The sequence below is a fragment of the Mauremys reevesii genome, linkage group 2, assembly GCF_016161935.1.
Source record: "Mauremys reevesii isolate NIE-2019 linkage group 2, ASM1616193v1, whole genome shotgun sequence".
NCBI classification, from domain to species: Eukaryota; Metazoa; Chordata; order Testudines; family Geoemydidae; genus Mauremys; species Mauremys reevesii.
In genome coordinates, this window is record NC_052624.1 from 40,837,395 (window position 1) to 40,859,945 (window position 22,551).

The 22,551-nt window shown below is 42.0% G+C and overlaps 1 protein-coding gene across 11 annotated transcripts in view; it reads left to right on the plus strand.

Annotated features, from left to right (window-relative positions):
* The window catches only part of RSU1 (Ras suppressor protein 1), a 190,241-nt gene that overhangs the window by 155,610 nt on the left and 12,080 nt on the right, over positions 1-22,551 (plus strand). For 2 of the 11 annotated variants that reach the window (XM_039528015.1, XM_039528005.1), the window contains exon 9: positions 19,224-20,112. The exons of 2 other annotated variants lie outside the window; for them this stretch is intronic. In XM_039528015.1, coding sequence (XP_039383949.1) covers positions 19,224-19,347 — 124 coding nt within the window. In that variant the 3' untranslated portion in view covers positions 19,348-20,112. 7 more of the 11 variants (XR_005595240.1, XR_005595241.1, XR_005595243.1 and 4 more) reach the window with 7 other exon arrangements.

Sequence of the window (22,551 nt, forward strand, 5' to 3'; positions counted from 1 at the left end):
AGGTCCCTTCCAGTTCTAGGATATTGGTGTATATCCTATTTAAAAATATATATTTCCATTTTATTAAAATGATGAAGCCTTCATTTAGTCTAGCGATTATACAGTTCATAAAATAATAAAAGGTCTAATCTGAATTTTCTAGTTGATGAAGGGTTTTTTATTTGTTTTCAACAAACAAGCTTTATATAATAAATATAGGCTTATCCTTATTTCATTATAATTATTATTTGATATTTCACTATTGATCAGTTACTTAAGAAATAGATACAAATATGTAGATCCTGTACAGAGTAGAACATTGGCATAAAGCAAATTCAGATTTAAACCTTTGCTAGAAATGTTTAATTGTGATTATAGTAGGACTGTCTATCATAGTTAGTTAGGTTTTCAGTTAATGAAGTATTCTCTTGACAAAAAATGCATCTTCATATTGTCTTGCATTGTATAAAGCACGGGTTGGCAACCTATGGCATGTGTGCCAGAGACGGCACGCGAGCCGATTTTTAATAGTACGCAGTGGCCTGCCGGGACTCCAGTGTGCCATTAAAAATCCTGCCGGCATGGCAAGCCGACGTCTGGCCGAGTGCAGCAAGCCGCCAGCCCCTCCCCCGCTCTCCCCCTTCCCCTGGAGCCCTGCTGTCGCACGCGCAGTGCTCTGGGGGCCGGGGCTGCACACTCCCACGGGGCAGTGATTGGCTCCACAGGGAGGGAAAGACACTCCCCGCTCAGCTGGAGCTCTGCCGCCGCGCACACAGCACTCTGAGTGTATCTGGCTCTGCTTGGAGCCTCATGGTAAGGGGTCCGGGGCTGGGAGGGTTGGATAAGGGATGGGGGCAGTCAGCGGACAGGGAGCATGGTGGGTTGGATGGGGGCTGGGATCCCGAGGGGGTAGAGGCGGGGTCTCTGGAGGGGGCAGTCAGGGAGCAGGGGGTGGATGGGGCATGGGAGTCCCGGAGTCTGTTAGGGGTGGGGATGGATAGGGGTCAGGGAGCAAAGAGGGTCCTGGGGGCAGTTATGGTGAAGGGGTCTCTGGAGGGGGTGGCCAGGGGACAAGGATCTGGGGGTTGGATGAGTTGGGAGTTCTGGGGGGCTGTCGGGAGGCAGGGGTGTGGAGAGGGGTTGGGGGTGGCAGGGAGCAGGGGAGTTGTATGGGTCCAGAGTTCGGGGTTCTGTCGGGGGCAGGGAGCAGTTGGACAGGCATGGGAGTCTGGGGGGGGGGGGGTCTGTCGGGGGTGGGGGTGTGGATATGGGTCAGGGGACAGGTAGGGGGTACGGTCCTAGGGGGGCAGTCAGGGGACAAGGAGCAGGGAGGCTTAGATAGGGGATAGGGTCCTGAGGGGCGGTTAGGGGCAGGGGTCCCAGGAGGGGTAGTCAGGGGACAAAGAGTGAGGGGTTGGGAGTTCTGAGGGGGCAATCACCAAGCCCTCTGCCCTGAGCCCTGACCCCACCCCACCCCCACCCCACCCCACACACACACACCCCCACACACACAGCCCTCTGCCTTGAGCCCTGTACCTCTCTCATACGCACCCAGGCCTCTGACTCCTTCAACCTCCCACCCCCATGACCCCCGCCCTGACTCTGGCACCCCACACATATCTAGCCCCTGCCCTGACACCTGCACCCCCTCACATGCCCCCAGCACTCTGCCCTGACTCTTGCACCCCCCCCCACACACATCCCATGCACCCTGCACATCCCCACCCCCACCCTGAGCACCAAACGGGAGCTCCTGCACTCCCCTACACACATTCCCACCTGCACTCCTCACACCAAATGGGAGCTGCCCCGGTAAGTGCCCCGGTAAGTGCCCCCACACCCAAACCTCCTGCCCCACTTGGAGAATAGTGATATTTTTGTTTGTTTGTTACCTGTAATATTTCCCCAGCTGATACTTCTGTGGTGGTTCTGCCTTTCTAGCTGTTAATATTTGCTAAATTACTTTGCACTGCTCGTCTGTTGTATCACTGTCTCTACTCCTGAAACGTATCGTCCATCCAGACTGACGGTTTTCTCTGTACTCTGGATTTGTCTTTGAGCTTTTAAATGCTTCTTCCTTGTTCACCAGTTTGAATGGGGGAGGATAGGCTTTTTCTTTTGTTCACCTCTCTAAATCTGGCAGCCTATCCCTTCCTGGCCTGTAAAGGGTGTTAATGCTACGATATTCGTAATCTGGATGATGCCAAGAGGCTTCAATTCACCTAGATTGGTACACCCAAAATTCTGTAGTTCTATTTATCCATGGGAGAAATATCACTTGCAGATAAGAAACATTGCTTCTTCAGAGGGAGGAGTAAAAGGGAATTTGAAACAGTTATTAATGCTATTTCTGTCTCTGAGGTGTTCATTGTTTCTTCTTTAAGTTTTGCGTGTGGTAGGAAAAGGGGGGGCTGTTTTTTTGTTGTTTTTTTTCCTTTTTTTAAAAATTGATATTCCATTTCAAGTGCTTCGTATTTAGGGCCTGCAACTAGTTTTCAAATGCCGGTCCACATGAGTGCTGCCTGGCAAGTTTGTTTAATATATTTTAATGATTTTACATCTCATTGCAGATATTCCATAGTAGTTTAATCTAATTTTCTGATGTCTTTACCTACTATATATTATTAGCAATGTAATTTGTGCTTCAGCTAATTTTCTGAATCATCAGTAAATTGTGAGCTTCCCTGTTTCTTCTTTGTCATTTTACTACTGTTAGCCATTCTTATTAGGTGAATGCTTGAGAGTTCTCCAGTTAGTTGATATCAGGGGCTGTATCTTCTATTCTCCCTTCCCCCAAATTTATTAGATTATAAGAATTTTGATGCTGTAATTCACTAACCTTTAACAGCATCTGGTCCTTTCTGTGTCTCAGGGCAAGATCCTCAACTGGTGTAAATTGTCATAGCTCCACTGTACTATGAAAGTTTGCACCAGTTAAGCATATTCCCAGGAGTCTGTGTAGGGAACAATTGAGACTTAGAACCTGATTCTCCTTTCATGCCAGCATGACCTCAATGGAGTTATTCCTGTTCTATGCAAGATTTAGTGAGAGGAGAATCAGCCTTGTAATCTTGGAAAGAATTGCTTTAAATTTGATCTCATGAATAAGTACTGAGTTCTAATTTCATACTATTTCTGGTGTTCAACTGGAAATTGCAATATATTAAGCATTAATTAACAGGTTTGAAGTAGGATTGAAAATACATGTGCAGTCATCTAAATATAATCTTTAATTCTGTTAATGCTTCCAGTGCTGCTGCCTTGATGGGGGTGTTGCACTAATTATGCTTGTTAATTTCTTTTGGATTTTCATCATTGTTGTCATCTGCAGCTGTGGAGCTCCTACGTCTAATAATTTTTCTTTTCTTTTAAAATGCATCTTAATGCTAGACTCGTTATTATAAAGAGACTGTACATTGAACAATAATTAAGTTGTTTTAAAGAATTATTATTTGGTGAATAATCCAAATAAATCAATAATCTCTATCCTTTTCATTTTAAAAACATATTGGCACCTAGTATGTGTGCCCTAAGGTTTATTAGCTAAGGTCCAGCTAAAGTCTTCCGGCTGGCCCTGTTCTAAAGAGCTGTGGTACAATTTAATAAAGTGGAAGAATATTAGCATAATTCTGTAAAGCAGTATCTTCCCTCTTGAGTGTCTGTATAGGCTGATCCAAAGAAGTAGTATCATGACCTTTGTTTAAGCTGTACTCTGGAACACAGAAACACATGGTGTTAATGTGTTTTCTTTGACTTTTTTTTTACAAAAGATATGTTGACATTAATTGTTCTAGGCTGTTCATAAAGATGAAAATTCTTTAAAATAACTTTCAGCTTTCATAGTATGTTGCTGTATTTCCACTTGATTTATAAATTTTAAAAAATCAAGGAATTATTTATATTGATTAATAATGAACTGCAGCTGTGGTTGAGTTAGCTATAAGTAATTATATGTTGCCTTTTGGAATAATAGTAGCGAGGTGAATGAAATTGACAGCTGCTGCTGTTGGTTAGACTTGAGAGGACTGGAATTCCAAGGGTTGAACCTAAACTGGAAAGCCATCCCACTTATTACTGAAATTCTGTTTTGTTGCATTCCATTATAACTGTTGAGTTTAATGGTTAAGCTGTGAAGGTTGGGAGAGACTCGTGAAGTCTCCACACCTGACTTCAGTACACAGAAGCAGGAAAATCAGCTAACTGAAAATATAGTAAGGGATAACAGAACATCACAAGCTAGAAAACTGGAAGAGGTCTGAGGGAAGCAACCGAAATGCTTGTACATGAAAGCAAGAAGTCTGGGCAATTAAATGGAGGAACTGGAAAAATTTGTACAGGAAGTCAAACCACATATTGTAGGTATTACAGAAACATGGTGGAATAGCACTCGTGACTGGAAAACAGTCATTGAAGCATATGTGCAGTTTAGGAGAGATAGGAATAAAGGTAACAGTGTTGGTGTAATGTTGTACATCAATGAAGCAGTAAACTGTAAAGAAATATGAAGTGATAGTATGAACAAAAAGAATCTAGGTCAAAATCACTTCGGGACATTTTTGTCAAGTTCTACTAGGATAGTGTTAGGGTCTGCTATAGATCCTAGGTCAGACTTGGAATAGTTATAGTGATCTCTTGAACATTATTAAAGAGACAAGTACTTTTGGGAACTCTCATAATGGGAGCCTTCGACTTCCTGGATATAGAATGGAAAATAAATACCACTAATTTGTGTAGGGCCCACTTATTCCTGGATGTGACAGATGACCATTTTCTTCATCAAATGGTCACTGAGCAAACAAGCGGTGATGCAGTTTTGGACATAGTTTTATCAAGTCATCAGGACATGATAGAAGAGCTGGTCATAGGAAATAACCTTGGATTGAGTAATCACAAGTTGATTTAATTTAAATTATATTGAAAGATAATCAAAACCATGTCATCAACTATTATTTTTTTTATTTCAAAAGACCAGACTTCGGGAAATCAAGGGAATTAATTAAAGAAGTCAGCTGGACTGAAGAGCTCAAGGTCTTAAATGTGGAGGCTTGGAATTTCTTCAAATCAGCTATCAAAAAAACTACCTGAAATTTGCATCCCAAGAAAGGGGGGAAACTGGAAGGGAAAAGCTCTATACCCAGCTGGATGAATAACCACCTCAAAAAGGTTATTGAGAATAAGGGGAATGGAAAAGGGGGTTAACGAACAAAGAAAGCTACATCATGAAAGTTAGAAAATTGTAGGAATGAAGTGAGAATTGCTAAAAGTCAAACTGAAATTAGCTCTTTCCAAGGAAAATAAAATAATAAGAGTGTTTTCAGTTATATAAATAAAAAGAGAATAGGGAATTCTGAGGTTGGGCTGCTATGCAGTGTGGTTGGGAAGGAGACTATTTAGGTATGCCCAAAAACTAAATTAATACTTTTTCCTTGGTTTTCAGTAAGGATGATAGTATGGAACATGTACATAAAGGCAGTACAGCTGATGGAAATAAGAGTCTAGAAATGGAAATCACCACATCTGAGGTGAAAGAAAAACTTGAAAAGAGCTTAATGCACTTAAATCTTGGGGACTAGATTTAATTTCCATCACAAAATACCAAAACTGGCTCATGAGATTGCTACTCAGGTAGCAAGGATTTTTAATCTATTCAGAGCTATGACTGGAGAATAGCTAATGTTGTACCTATTTTTTTAAGGAAGTGGTGGGGCGGGGAGTGAGCTGGGCAATTTCAGGGCTTTTAGTCTGACCTCAGTAGTATGAAAGCATTTAGAACAAATAGTGACAGAAAGAATAGAGGTAAATGGTAAAGGGGATGTAATGCAACATGGGTTTACCAAAGGTGCATCATCCCAGACTAACCTGATTTCCTTTTTTGCAAAAATAACTTTCCTTTTTTGGCAAAGAAATTACAGTAGATTGAACATACTTGGACTTCAGTGAAGCAGTTGACACAGTACCACATGGGAAATTATTAGTTACATTCAGGAAGCTGAGGATCAGTGCAAGCACTGTCAGGTGGATAAGAAACTGGCTAAAGAGTGGGGAAGGCAATGGGTGGTGCTGAAAGGTGAGTTAGCAGACTGGAGCGAGGTTACTAATGAAGCTCCTCAAGGATTGGTCTTGGGTCCAATCTTATTGAATATTTTTATTAATCACCTTGACAATAGTAGGAATGTGCTAACAAAATTTGCTGCTGATACAAAGTTGGAAGGCATCATCAGTACAGAGGAGGATTGGACTATTATACAGGAAGACCTGGATGACCTTGAAGAGTGGAGTGACAGAAATGGGATGAAATTCAATAGGCCAAAGTGTAAGGTCAGGCACTTAGGGTCAAATCATAATTTCTGCTACAAACTGAGGGATTATCACCTAGAAGTGACAGAGAGGAGAGACTTGGATGTGTAGGTCAATCACAGGATGACTATGCGCCACCAATATGATGTGGCTCTGAAAAAGGCAAATGCAATCCTAGGATGTGTTAGGCAAAGTATTTCCAATACAGATAGAGAAGTATTAATGCTATTGTACAATGCACTGGTAAGACCTTATTTGGAATACTGGGTACAATTCTGGTTGCCCATGTTTAAAAAGGATGAATTTAAACTGGAACTGGTGCAGAGAAGAGCTACTAGGATGTTCACTGGAATGGAGGACCAATCTTTTAACAGGGACTGGAAGAGCTTGGCTCACTTAATGTAGCGGGAGAAAAGGCTGAGAAGGGGTATGATTTCTTTTAAGAAGTACATTGGGGGTAAATATCGGGAAGAATGAAGAACTGTTTAAGCTAAAGGACAGTGTTGATGCAAGAACATCTGGGTATAAACTGGCCATGAACGAACTCAGGCTTCAAATTAGACACTAGTATCTAACCATCAGAGGTGTGAGGTTCTGGAACAGCCTCCCAATACAAATTGTAGGGGAAAAAGACTTAATTAGTTTTGAGAGAGAGATCAACAAATTTGAGTGCATTTGTATGGCAAGGTTGCTTGTGGTATGGGACAGGGCACAACAGCCCTGGCGCTCACTTCCAGTTTGTGTTTTATGTTCATAAAGCTCATGGTTCCTGGTCTCAGTGAGCTGCTGGCTAGTGTCAGGATTGGAAGGGATTTTTCCTCCCAGTGTATTCTGGGAGCGTTTATCTCTTTCTCTAAAGCATCGGGAATGGAGGAGGGACACTGAGTGGGATAGACCAGGGCTCTCCGTAGGCACCAAGCATTCTCTCTCTCAGGTGCACGCCTGTCTGGTTCTTGCTCATGTGCTCAGGGTCTAACTGATCACCTTATGTGGGATCGGAAAGGAACTTTCCCCCAGGTCAGATTGGCAGTGACCTTGGGCGTTTTCAGTTTTCCTTTGCAACATTCAGGCATTGGTCACTTGCCAGGATTATCTGGCTATAACTCATTTAATCATGCCCCAGCCATTTCAGAGGCCTGCAGCTCTGGTGCACCTCAGTCCCTACTATTCTCTGCCTGTGTCATAGAATAGTCCAGTATTATGTGGGGCTGTAATACTTAGATCCCACTTTGATTGTTGGGTTTAGTGTGTGGGCGCTGGGTGGTGGTAGTGGCCTCTGATATACAAGAGCTCAAACTAAATGATACAGTGGTCCCTTCTGGCCCTAAAATCTGACTCTATTTGCGGGGCGGGGAATCTTTTTTTTTTTTTAAAGGTTAGCATGTCCCAAGCAAAGAAATTACTGAATGATTTATATGTGTTCTGTAAGATGTGCAGTTACCTACTGGCATTAATAGTGGAGCTAACTTTAGGGGTTTTGGTACCAGTCTTCACTGATGGTCACTCATAGTTGTGGTATATTTACAGCAAACAGAGACAGTGGATGTTAGTGAGCAATTAGACATTTCCTTTCTTTTGTGGTCTGTTAAAAATATGTTAAGTGCAGCAGCTCAGCCACCTCCATTCTATGTTTGGCTGAGTGATAAGGAAATAGGTGGGACAAGGCTTAGACCAAAAATTCCACCACCGTGATGGGAATGGATTCCTAACACATCAACACCATTCCATCAAGATCCTCAGGCACTATACATACTAGGAACAGGCATTATGCCATAGTGTGGTCTGCAAAGGGTTGGCACACTGGGAAGCAAAACAGTGCAGATATCCTGGTTGCCTCAAACCACAGGGATTCCTAGTGGAGCTAGCCTGTTTTGGACACTCTGTGGTCTGCAAAGTGACATTCCCTCATGACCAGTATTCCAGTAAGTGGGCCATGGAGGCAGCAGAATTGAAAGATCATTAGTGCTAAGCAAGCCAAGGCATTGTATGCTTGTCATCCCAACACAGTAGCTACTATCTCAGACTGTATTCATACATTTTGGTGGAAGAGAAAAAGAAAGTCATAATCTAGCTGTGAGATACGAGAGCCACTGAAGCTGGCCACATGCCATATACCTTCTGGAGTGTGAAGAACATTGTATTGCTGGCAACAGGAGAAAATGGGAATATGGTAACCAAGTGGGGATCAACAAAACCAAAGATCATAAAGGACAGATCCAGGAAAAGTGATTAGCAGACTGTCGTAACACTGCATACAAGAGAGCAACAAAGCAGCTCGAGGCTGGGAACCCCTTACACAGGAACACAACAGGAGAATCAGGAAAAGTCTATCCATGTGCAGCCCTCTGCTTGTCATCACTAACATGTAATAGGCAGAAAAGCAGTGGCAGCACTACTCAGTAGGGTACTATTTTAGTGTCAGAAGTACTGACCTACATCACAGTCCATAACACTGTTGTTAAAATACTGGATTAAACATAGCAGATGTTCTTTGAGAGTAAACTACATAACCCAGTCCGGGCCCCTAGTCGTCTTTATCTATTTCAGAGTTTTCTATAACACCTATCACAATCGTTTCTAAATACTGCTCTACAAAATTATATCTGCATGGAAAATTCCATCGTGGACTGGATGGAATTAACTGCTTTTCTTCCTTTGTCAGGTTCTAGGGATCTCTGTTTGGAGTATATCTGTGGTATCACTTCTTTTTTTTTCATTCTTCCGTTTATGATGGAGTAGCTTTTTCTGAAAGACTACAGTTTCAGAGAACGTAAGTCTTGAGTGGGCATTTGGATACGTTGGTGCCCAAAACATCATGCAAACAAACTTCAAGGGTAAACATTAAAAAAAAAATTTTAGTTGTACTTGGCAGTTCAGCTGGACTGCTGAAAACAGCACTACATTTTTTTGCATGCAAAATTTTCTGCATCTAAGTGTCCAACTGCTTAAAATGTTAATCTGACTACTAAGTTTAGGAGGTGAATTTGTGTTGTAATTATGTTTAGGGTTAATCAGCCAGATTCCATCCTCCAAACTTAATGATCAGGCAGCACAAAAGAGCTAGAATCTTTCCATAGCAGGCTAGCTGACAGTTCTCCAGAGAAGGATAGAAGCTCTCAGCTGATGTAAGAACTGGATCCTGCACTAGCCACTCCATGATTACCATAGCACTAGGAGAGTGTCAAAGACAGGGCAGAGCACAGCTCTCTTCTGACAGCTGTCGTATCTCCATATCTGGTCCCTAAATGAGAGCAGGCCCCCATTCTCATTTACTGAGCAGGTATCCGTGCAAGAGAGAATCTGGCCCAGAATTATTATTATTAATTTCATTAATTTATTATTCAGGTTAAAAAAAATCAGTTGAAAATAATAGCAATTAGAGGGTTGAGGTTAAAAATCTTGGGCCAAATCTTTGTCTTCGCTCCCATAGAAAACAGTGGGAGATTTGTCTGAATAAGGACTCTCTGCAGGATTTAGCATAAGATTTTGACTTTTAGAATTAGAGGGAGAAATTTTGGGAAGGGTTTCCTGTAAAATTTGACAGTATTATGTAGATGTTAATTTTCTCCAATGAGCTAAAATATTTAGATATATTTCTAACTCAGGCAAGTAGATGAGTGTCATTCTTGCATCTTCAAGGCATGATCCAGTGTGTTACTTTGTTCAGAAACTACATGCAGTTTTCCAAGCAAAAATATTTACATATTGCACAGGAGTATGGGTGAGAAGACTGGCAGCAGGAGGGGCTTGAGAGAATTCTGTGCTGATAGCAATGGTGGCAGTGAATGCTCAGTGGCAAGCTGATGCAGGCCTTTTATTTGCAAGCTGACTGGCAGCTAGCATTAGGCATTGGATCTTCTGTCCTTTAAATTGGCCAGTGGAGCAACGCCATTGGTGAACTGCCAGGTAAAATGTTGATGGTACCTAGAGAGGTTTTTTTGGAAAATGGATCTTTCAGTTTTAACCCCAGCTTTGAAATTTGCATTCTGTGTTACAAATGGTGCTTGGAGGATTTAACCCTAAAGCTACAGGGAGGCATTCTAATCCTATTGAATATAGTGGGAATTGAGTTTTGCCTTTGATTTCAGTGAGTCCAAGATTTCACCCACAGTCTCCAACTATGTTGAATATGCACTTGCACCTGTAAAAAGATGTCAGCATCCCTCAGGCCTGCCAACTAGTCTTTGCTGTCTTGCTAGAACATGCCTTAGGTTTTGTGTGCCCAAATCTTACAAAATCAAAATGGAATTGTATGTGCAGTTGCATAAGCACTTACCTATTTTATGTGCATATCTGCATATTTTGGCTATTCAGATTTGTCCCATTATGCAGAGTTTAGCTTCGCTTTTGAGAACATGCAGCGCATATTGCTACTGCTGGGGGAATTTTGTTGAAAGAATTGTTGGTCACCTTTAAGAGCAATTGCCACTGCAGTAAAAATCAGGAAAATTAACACAAAATAATTAGAAGATTTAAGGCAATCAGCAGGACTAAAACTTATCAATAATTCCAAGAGTAACAAAAGGATAGCAGACTCTGTCATTAACCCATTTGTTCCTCGGTGGAAACTCAAGTTGTTCCCTAGCTGTCAGTGTTAACGTACAGAAAGGGTTGTATGTTCTTAGACCCAGTCATCCCTCTCTCCCAGCCAGGACCAAATGCTAATACCAAGATGGAGCTCTTGTAAGCAAGTAGCGGTTTGTAACCCTGCAGCTGCTCAAATATCCAATCAGTTGCTGTTAGGATAGCACGGGGGATTGGTATTAAACTCTGCCAACAATATATTGTATCATTTATACAAAATATACAACTTGTGAGCATTTATTTTTAATTTACTGTTGAAATACACCATGAACTATTTCAGTTATTCCTGGGTGTTAAGATGGACATCCGCATGAATTGCAGTGCTACTGTAAATATTTCTGAGCATAGACAGGTAGATGCAATAGAAAAAAACAGAAAAATCTTAAGTTGCCGATATTGTCACAGAGTCGCCATGCAGAATGAAATTGTTTGACAAAGTGTTTCCCTGGTGATTTGGCTGCGGATGAAAATGTCTTCAGCAATAAAATTTCATGCTTGGGTCTCAGCTCTGTGTGCTCATCAATCAGTAAATGTCATATCAAGGATCTTTTTTGCTGGATTAGTTAATCTGGTGGCAGAAATATGTGAAACATTGATATTCCTTGAAATTTTTGTGCATACTTTTTTACCCTTAAACACATTCATTTTAACAAAATATATTTTGTCAGCTACAACTTACTTTACTAATCAACAGTGCTGCATTATGACAGGTATATAACTTTTATGTACAAAGATTTTCATAGTTACCAATAGTGAAACACTGCAAGCGGTTTTCAGGCAAGGGAAATAGGCAATGGTACTTTCAGTAACAATGCATGTACGAATCATAATAATGGGGTAAGCTGTGTACATCGTTTGCAGGTTTTTACAATATTCTCTAACCACCAAATATATCTTCTATAATTTTAGTCACTACTCTTTTTGTTTTAACCAAAATTTATTAGAATTAATCATGTTCCATAACTGCTGATACTTAAAATATCATTAATAGGTTTAGAAATTTCAATTACATGGTAGCAAAAGAATAAATCACCAGCTCCTTTAATTACCTCTGGTACACCATATGAACGAAGAAGATCTTCAGGGAAACTACCTTCTGTGTTACTGAATGACTGTCAGTGAAGAAGTTGCTTTCCTTAAAGGATACTCTATTAAAGACATCATTTCACACTCTTTTATGCAACATCTGTTACTGCCAATACTAAGTCTTACACAGTAATTTCAAATATGACAGATGCCAGTAATAACTGTTATTTCATACCTACTGTATATACTCGATCATAAGCTGGTTCGTTTATAAGCTGACCCCCCTGCTCCCCCCGGCGGATAAGTAAAAATGGAAATTTTTTATAACCCGTTCATAAGCCGACCCTATAATTCAGAGGTTAGCAAACTTTGGCTCCCAGGCCATCAGGATAAGCCACCGGTGGGCCAAGATGGTTTGTTTCATATAAAATACAGAAATCAGTATATACTTGAAAAAATTCCTGCCTTTTATTTCAGGCAACTGCAGTGAAATACACTAAAACATATTATACCAAAACCCCTCTGTTGGGAGTACCACATCCCTCTGATGGCAAATATTCCAGGAGAACAGTTATTCTTGCAGCGTTTTCCAATTGCATCTTTTCAAAAGGAGTTGTTCCTGTAATATTGTCAAGACCAACCACTGGCAGGTAGGGGGAAGAAGGAGGAATCATTTGGAAAGAGAAGGATCTGAAAGGAGAGAGAAAGAGGGTGGTGAATTTATAATAGAAACAAGAAAAGGATGACAGAAGAGGTAAGTGTGGGGGTGAGGGGAAGACCAGGAAGTTGAGGGAAACAGGAAGAGGGAGGAAGGCAAGAAAAATGGGAAGAGCCAGTGAAAATACATGAAGACAACTAGCTGATTAGGCAAGGGAGAGTGTGAAGAAATAACAGAAAAACAGAGAAAGTTAAGTAAAAGTAGAAATCCAGGATACAGAATAAGCAGGGAATAGAGGGTAGAATGGCACAAACTTCAATGACAGGGGAAAACAGTCTGCAAGAGACAAAAATGGGGAAAAGGGAGACAAAAAGGAGACAGCCACCGGCACAACAAACTTTCTTTTAAAAAGCATGACTGGGTGTTCCTTTTCAACAGCAAAGAAAATAGTAATGTCTGTATTGCTGCTGTATTGGCAAAGGCTCTGATTCCTCTAGAATCATTTGGGACAATTTGAGATCGTAGTTTTAACTCAAGGCCTGGAAATAAGTCAGAGCAGTTTTAGGTTGTCTCCCTTCCTGATGGTCATAGTGAGCAGACAATTTCATTATGTTTGTAATGTGTCAATTTTGTGCCTTTTTTTTTCCAGCCCAAACTAGCAAACCCTTAATTGTGACTACTCAAACAAATAAGGGTTGCAGGATTGGGCCTATAGTGTGTCAGACCTGGGGGATAAACATGCAACTGCTTCATTCTGTTAAAATTAAATTGTGGCTTGGACTACCTACCTGTGCAAGGGAGTAAAAAATCTTCACAGGTGATACAGACTTGGGATCCAGGAGTGAGCAGAGCTAAACACGGAACAACTGGCCAGCACAGTTGAGACACTGTGGGAGGGGGACAGGACATAATTTTTGGCTGGCATAAGACAGTAATTTACTGCTTATGGAAAATGGGGGTCAGGGGGTGGGAATTTGGCTACAGGAGCGGGTGTGCTGCCTCTTACAATAGGCTCTGTTCTTGTGACAAAGCTTAGCTCATTGTTATCACTTCACAGGATAATTGACAGTCAATAGGTTATTAACCAATAGGTCTTTCCGATTTCTAATTTTTTAGTATTTTATGAAAATAAGAATAAAATTCCACTGAAGAATTTTGTAAAAGAAAAATAGTGGTGGGTTTTTTCTTAGTTAATGATGTGGGAGTCGGACAGCATTTAATGTTTTAAGGCACTGAGAAAAAAATTGAGCATAAGGTACAGAGACATGTAGGTTGGCTTTGGATGAACACATTTGTGTGTAAAAATTGCACATCACCTCCAAGAAAATGGCTTTTTTCCCTGTGTACTGAAAGGTGTTGTAAACTTCTCATTGCAGCATGTGCACTTTGTTGTTCACACACACACACAAATTGCAATAATTCTAAACTAATTATTAAATGGGCTTTTCCTCCCCTTACTCTATATAATTTTTTAAACTTAATTTTTATGCAGAAGAACTGCAAGAAAATCTGCTGTAAAACGGTCAGTTCCTGCCTGGAAATAAGATGGAGTTAAGAACCAAGTTAAATGAGACCTTGTGACCTGTTCCAGTACTGGAGTAATGTAGATTCAGTGTAGATACAATGTGAGCTGTAATAGCAAATAGTCATGGCCCAACTAGAGTGGAAAGCTAGTAGGGGTTTAGGTAGTAAAGCTTCCCTAGAAAAGACCAAAAATAAGTAAAGTCGGGTTACTTTGTCTTTAGCTTGTTTAAATTATTTCTGCCCTCTGTGGCCATAGTAAGTCCAAAAAGAAAAGTGAAGACTACTCACATGTTTGCAGGATCAGATCCCAAGTCTGTGTACCGTAGAGAGAGAACAGATGAGCATTTAAAAATAAGATAAGGTCGTATTTTCTTAATTTTGTTTTCCTCCCTGAAGCAAGATCCCCACTGGTGTAAATTAGTGTAGCTCCATTTTCTTGAGTGGAGCGACACTGGTTTTACACCAGCTGGGAATACAGAGTATATTGTTTTTAATTGGCATTACAGTGGTACCTAGGGCATGCAGTCAGGAATCGTGGCCCCATTGTGCCTTTCTGATATTGTCCCTACGTGCTCATGCTATTCTTTTGCACTAATCCTTAGCAATTTTCCATGTTTCCACCTTTTATAGGATTCTTTTTTGATTTTCAGGTCGTTAAAGAGCTCCTGATAGAGACACATTGGCCTCTTACTATTCTTCCTCTCTCTCCTTCGTATCAGGATAGTTTGCTCTTATGCTTTTCATATTGTCTTCTTAAGAAACTGCCAGCGCTCCTGAACTCCTTTTTCCCTTAGCTTTTCTTCCCGTGGGCCCTTACCTACCAGTTTTCTGAGTTTGTTGCGGTATGTCTATGCTGCAGCTGGAAGCAAGCCTCCTGAGCCGGATAGACAGACTTGTGGTAGCAAAGCTTGAGCGATCACACTAAAAATAGCTGTATGGACGTTGCAGCACTGGCAGAGACTCGGGCTTGCCACCTGAGCTCAAACCCAGGGGATAGGGTAAGCTTGAGCTCGAATGGCTAGCCCAGCCTCGTCTGGTGCCACAACATTCACACAGCTATTTTTAGCATGCTAGTGCAAGCCCCACTAGCACAGATTTTGGAGACTCGCTCCCAGCTGCAGTGTAGACATCCTTAATGTCTGTTTTTTAAAAATCTGTTCTCATTCTACTGCACTCATGCCTTCACTTGTGTAGAATTAAGAAATCTATCTTTTCATGATCACTTTCACCCAAATTGCTTTCAACCTTCAGATTCCCAACCAATTCCTCCTTGTTAATCAGAATCAGGTCTAAAATGACTGTCCCTCTGGTTACTTCCTCCACCTTCTGAAACAAGACATTGTCCCCAATATAGTCAAAGAACTTATTGGACACATTGTGTTTTGCTGTATTGCTTTTCCAACAGATATCTGGGTAGTTAAAGTCCCCTGTTACTACCAGGTCTCTTGTTCTAGAAATGTCTCATTCACCTTCTCCTTCTGATATGGTGGTCTACAGTAGACCCCTACCATGATGTAACCCATGTTTTCCCAGGTTATCTTTACTCGGAGACTTTCCATTGGTCTGGCTCTCACTTCCTTCTGGACCTCAGAACAAGTCAATACGTTCTTGATGTACAATGCAAGAGCTCCTCCGTTTTTTCCCTGCTTGTTTTTCCTGAATGAGCTATTCCCCTCTATACCAGAATTCCAGTCCCACCAAGTCTCTGTGATCCCAAGCAAATCATAATTAAGGTTAAGATTTTGTCATGATTATTTTTAGTAAATTTTTACTAAATATTTTTAGTAAAAGTCATGGATTGGTTGCGGGCAATAAACAAAAAATCATAGGAGCCTGTGACCGGTCTGTGACTTTACTACAAACCTCACCATCATGATAGGGTGCACAGTCCTGGCCCCAGCTTCAGCCTCTGACAGCTGAAGCAGTCACGGAGGTCCGGTAAAGTCACGGAAGCTGTGACCGCCATGACTAAATTGTATCCTTGGTGATAATTTAGCTTGTGTACTGATACTTCCTGTTTTTCCCCCCATACTCCTCCACTTGTATGAACATCTAAAATGTCAAGCACTCCAGAGTCCCACACTGTTTTCCCTTTTGTTGCTCCTATGACCCTATTGTAATTAGCTATTCCACTTCCCCAACATTTAGCACTCTGAGATGTTTAGACCTACTGGCGGGCTTTTGTCACCTCCTCCCTTCAAACCTAGTTTGAAACCCTCCACACCTAGGGTTGCCAACCCTCCCGGTTTTGCCGGGAGTCTCCTGTAATCAGGCTCTACCTCCTAGAGGCTACTTCAGCCAAACCAGGAGATTTTAGGTGCTAACAGTCTTGTGGCACAGCAGGGCTAAGACAGGCTTCCTACCTGCCCTGGTTCCGCACTGCTCCCGGAAACAGCTGGCACATCCCTGCGGCCCCTGGGGGTGGGCAGGAGGTCTCTGCGTGTTGCCCCCGCCCTGAGCGCCGACTCCGAAATTCCCATGGGCCAGGAACTGCGGCCAATGGGAGTTGTGGGGGCAGTGCCTGCATTTAGGGGCAGCACGTGGAGACCCCCTGCCTCCCCAGAGGCCACTGCCAGAAGGATGTGCCGGTCACTTTTGGAAGCTGCCCGAGGTAAGCGCCTCACCCCCTCCCACGCCCCAGCCCAGAGCCTGCACCCAAACTCCCTCCCAGAGCCTGATCCCTTACCCCCTCTCACAACCAAATTCCCTCCCAGAGCCCGCACCTCCTTCTGCACCCAAACCCCTGCCCCAGCCTGGTGAAAGTGAGTGAGGGTGCAGGAGAGCGAGTGATGGAGGGAGCATGGGGTGGGGTCTCAGAGAAGAGGCAGAGCAGAGGCGTGGCCTCAGGGCAAGGGTGTTTGGGTTTGTGTGATTAGATGGCAACCCTATTTTCACTGTTGCTACCATGGGTTAGTTATCTCACTGTTTAAAAAAAAAAAAAAAACAGAACCCCTCACCTTGTTGGCAGTGAAGACCTGGCCAAAGAGATAAATAATACCTATTCTCGGAGCCATATTTTATAGTTATAGTTAAGACCTAACACACAAATGCCTGAACATCAAGAATCCAAGCACAATCTTTACAAAAGGGGCAGGATTTCCTCCCTGCACTGGAGCAATTGTTTTGGGTCCTGAGCCTTATTGAACAGCATCTTGTGAGACCCCTTCTCTTTTCCTAGCCCTGTTTTCTGATTCACGTGGCACCCAGTGGACCAGCTGCTCAGATACAAGTCATAAGCATAGCCTTTCCTGATGATAGAGCTCAGCTGGGACTGCATCTCCTCATTGCCCAGATGTGGACACATGCTCTGACATTTTCCTTGGGCCAACTTGAGACACGTACATGTTAGTACTGAAATACATAGCCATCCAGATCTGTGATCTTGCAGAAGTGGGGGGGGTGCAATGAGATCTAGGGCTGTTTAATTTAATATTTGGAGATATACCAATCTCCTAGAACTGAAAGGGGCCTTGAAAGGTCATCAGGTCCAGCTCCCTGCCTTCACTAGCAGGACCAAGTACTGATTTTTGCCCCAGATCCCTAAGTGGCTCCCTCAAGGATTGAACTCACAACCCTGGGTTTAGCAAGCCAATGCTCAAACCACTGAGCTATCCCTCCTCCCTATTCACCCCGATTTGTAAAGATGAGCAGCTTCCAGAAAGCTAACCCCAGGGCAATATAGTAAAATAAACTAGAGAGAGCACTTTAAAAGTGACTGTTTCAGTATGGGATGGTAGTGTAAGTACTATTTGTACTAATGCAGATGTGTGCTGGTGCTGGATGTCTATCCCAAGGCTGGACTGATGGATAGTATGGTAGATAGTTTTGGTCAGACTAGAAGCTGGATTGTCTCGTCAGATCCAACTCCGGAGGCACGAAGGGGCTGTTAGTGGCCAATAGAGAATACACCCTCAGAAAGAAAGAAACTCCCTGCTGGTTATGTATGCCACCTCCGGGCCTTGCATCTGACAGCACTCCCAGACCCAGTGTAGGCTGCAGGGACAGAGTGAGGCTGACCTCTGATTTGCTATACCTATTCTCTACTGGTATAGGGTCCATTAAAACTCTGTCAGTTGCCCAACTTAGAGATGGGAGCAGCTTCCATGAATCCTTCCCAGTGATACCCAAACCCTAATGTAAGAGAATCTGGTAGGGTGAAGTTATGGGAATTGCTGCTGATTATCTGATTGGAGCAGCTGGTCAGTTCTTGGGGCTTTTAAATCACCAAAGTGATAGGTCTGAAAAGTTTGAGCAAATGGGGGTTTAGTAGAACTATTAATTCTCTACAGAACTCATGGTCATATGAATCTGCATGCTAATTGCATAGAAAGAGCTTTATGTAGAACTGAATCAAAAGCCAGTGAGTTGTCAATAAATGTATCTCCTGAGCCCCATGCTATTGACAGGCGAATGAAGTATCTTCTGAGATACAGAGCCATTGGCAAAACTTTTTCTCTAGTTTTCTTCTCTCCCCCACACCAGCTAGGATTTATTTTAACACTAGCTTTATGTTGCAAGTGCTGGGGTGGGGGAGGGGAGGGGAGGGGCATGCTTCAGCTGCTAGTGGTAGCCAGCTGTTTGCCATCCAATGTGCGCAGCATGGACCATAGCAAACAGATCAGAGTACTCTTATATGTTTCAGGGTACCAATCTCACATGCTGAAAGTTAACGGAAACATTTTATAGGAAACACTAGATTCAGAGGCCCGCATGTATCACCTCTGCAACATGTTCAAAAAATCCATGCAACTGGAGTCTTGCAATTCTTCACCTGGGACTGCAGTGATACAGCTGGATCTCCATTATAGTCTTCCTACCTTCATAGTTAGATGATGGAAACTGCATATCAGTGACTTTGCCTAGACAATTTAAATAATGATGAGCGTGGTACTTGGTTGATATCATAAAGAGGTGCTTGTTTTTCTAGTTTTCAAAAAATGCCTGAGTTAACACAAATTACAAAACAATGTATTTATGTATGTTGTTAACTGTGAACAATCTAGAAAATACTATCTTTGCACTTCTGAGCCATTTTATTCAGTAGTTAAGTGAAATACAAATTCTCAGTGATTTCCAGGAAAATTATACTGAGATATTATCTCTGTAAAATGTTTTCTTTTTATATAATGTGCAGACTGCATTTTCTTCCTTCAAGTGTAGAGTGTTTCTCCTCCATTATATGCCAAGTCCTGAACTCACTGAAGTCAATGGCAGAACTTCTATTGATTTTATTGGAAGCAGAATCAAGCCTATTGTTCACCATCACTGCATCTAAATGAAAGCTTGGGAAGGAGAGCCGCACATTGAGGATATTAGGCCTTGAAACCAGGTTGATAGAGACCCAGGAAGTCAGAAGTATCAGATGGTGCCAGAGTTTTGTTCCACTGTAGTCTTCTCCATAGCCATCCCCAAACAGTGAAGATTTTAAAATTGGACAAGGTCTTTAATGTTAAATGAGCAAAGGTTTAACCAGTGCTTGTTAGAGGTGATCAGCATCTTGTTCTTATGGAGTGGGACATATTTAACAATTCACATCAGCAGTGGACCAAAGTCCTCTCGGCTGGCTTTCACCAGCTGTAACGGCTGTGAGCTCATCTTGCCTGGTCGTGCTCTTCATCACCTCAAATTCATCTAGGACTGTTGAAAATGAAATCAGGTGAAATGCAGCCAGCAAAGCGCTTATTAATTATTTGTTATGATTTGTTAGTTCAAAGGGAGCACAGTCCTTTTCTCAAAATGCTTATGATCTATAAATATTGTATGTCTACTTGTGTTCTGATACTGTTCCCATTTGTGGTCAAGTTTGTTTTGAGAACCTGGCTCTAAAGAAAGGTAAATATCAGAACAGTGTGTTGTGCTATCTCAATAACTGGTGCAGTTTGCTGATTGCTCAATTACATTTTAACAGTATGATCTCAGTAATGAAGAGCTGACTAGTAAGTATAGTTTGGTATAATTCCCCAAGTACTCTTGAAATATAACACAGCAAGAAAGAGTATAATGAAAAATAATGGAGAGGTAGCTGGGGGCTTACCTTATGATCTGTGTTCATTACAATAAATGACATTTTCACTGCAGTGTTACCATAAAGATTATTGGCTGCTGTGTAACGTGGGTCTCTCCTGAATAGAACAGCTTTGTCTGCATAGCGTGAGCCATGGAAAAAAAAACCACTAAGGATCTGCTTAATTTATTAATTATTTTCCATATATTAATGGTGTACTGCTCTGGTCAAAATTATTGACAGGAAAATGGAGATGTGCTTCCCTTATAGCCAATTGTTTCATGATCCAGTGGTAATCAGTATGTGTGTCACCATCTTTGATGCCCTACAACTTCAAATATGCATCTGGAAGGTCCAAAGACTAGTAATTAGCTCTCCATGAACAAGGAGTCATTGACCTCTGTCTTGCAGAATTGTAGGGTTTCTAGTGTGAGGAAATATGTGATGTGGGAAAAGTTTGAGTGAGCAGGCTTGACTTTGAGATGAGAATTACCAAGGGACTAAAAACTGAATCTTAACCATACTTATTTTTATTTCAGTATAATTAAAAAAAAAATAAGCAAGCCTATTCCACTATCTAGGCACCATGCCATCAGTTAAGAATACATTTAAAAAACAGCAGTAAATTCCATCCTGCATGCAGCACCCAGTTAGTAAACACCTCTCACCAATGCTCTGCCCCCACATAGCCCATAAACCCTAAAAGCAAACAAACACACTAATCTGCCTCACTCTCCCCAAGCACCTGCTCACAAAGATGGATTTTGCCATGTGTCCTGGAGATCAATGCAGTTGGGCTGTTTTGGACCAATGGCATGGAGTTAAAGGGTCACTGCTGGGAACCTGAAGAAAGGATTTCATGAGAGACACAACAGAAGTCCATTTTTACATTGCTAAAGCAGCCTGGTTGGAAAAAAATGAATCCGAAAGGGAAGCCCTCCAATTTCCCCATTCTTCCATCTCCCATTGAACTGGAGTGTGGGGGGGGAGAAAAATGGGTGCCTTTCTGAAAGACGAGCTTTAGCTAGACACAAGTTGTTGGGCTTAATCAGGGGCAACTGGGTGAAATTTATTGTCCTGTGACATACATGGGATCAGAGCAGATGATCTCTTAGTCCCTTCTGACTTTAAACTCTATGAATCTATGAAGCATTCACCTCTGCTACCAAAGTCACAGGGAAAGTGGGATCCTTAATTCCACCCACTAACATGGAACCCCTTAACTGTGGTTAGATGGTCCTGATAGAAGCACTTATAGCGTTAGACACACGTTCCCCAGGGGGGAGCAGTTTGAAGCAGCTCAGCAGAGATGGGGCTCATGGCCAGTAAAACCAGTATGTCTTCTAGGAAGCCTATATAAACCTGCACAACCCTGGCCTTTGCTTGCATACAGCTATTCATTCCAAACACATGAATCAGTGGGGCCACTACCTTCTACATAAGAATGGGCATACTGGGTCAGACCAAAGGTTAATTTAGCCCAGTATCCTGTCTTCTGACAGTGGCCAATGCCAGGTGCCTCAGAGGGAATGAACAGAACAGGTAATCATCAAGTGATCCATCTCCTGTCGCCCATTCCCAGCTTCTGGCAAAGAGAGGCTAGGGACACCATCCCTGCCCATCCTGGCCAATAGCCATTGAGGGACCTATCCTCCATGAACGTATCTAGTTCTGTTTTGAACCCTGTTATAGTCTTCGCCTAGCAGCATGGCTGCACTCTTCCTTGGATTTGAGGGGCTTTTCTGCTTCATTTTGTTTCCTTGCATACTCCTTAGTGAAGAAAAGGCGCTAGGGATCACTCAGAAGTAATAGAATCCAAACCATGCCCCAGAAGTGGATAGAAGAGAGATTGCATAGGAGCAACTATGGCAACTTTATGTTACCCAAAGTTTCTTTTCTTTCAGTAGCATAGCTGTCCCAACACCCAGAGGATTGTGAGTTTTCCCTCTTCTACAAGCAATGAGATCCACCAGCCCCAGCATATAGTTTCGCTACCACAGGTTAATTCCAGGAGATTTTATTTTTTGTAAAAAATCGTGTTCATATATTAGAATATCCCTATTCTCTTCTTTTTATCAGTAAACTCATGGTAGTTAGAGGGAAAGAAATGCATAACTGCTATCCATAGAATAACTTAAAGAAAACCACTCAGTTAGTACTGAGCTATTTTTACCAAAAAACGTATGAAGAACCTCGAAATCAGTTGCTGAAACATTTAAGAAAAAACAACATATAATTATTGGTTTTAAATTGAAAGGGCTTAACGTGAACAACAGCATTAATGTAAGGGAGGGATTAAAGAAGACTGTTTTTTACTAGGACAAGGAAGGTCTGAATATGTTTTATGTATTTTTGCTCACTGTTCGTCCAGGGTTAGTTTGAGAGCAGGCAGGTGTTTCTGATCTCAAGTTAGTGGCCCAGACTATAGTCCCAACCCCATAAATCAGTGTAACAGTGCAGTGTGCAGCTTTATATACTG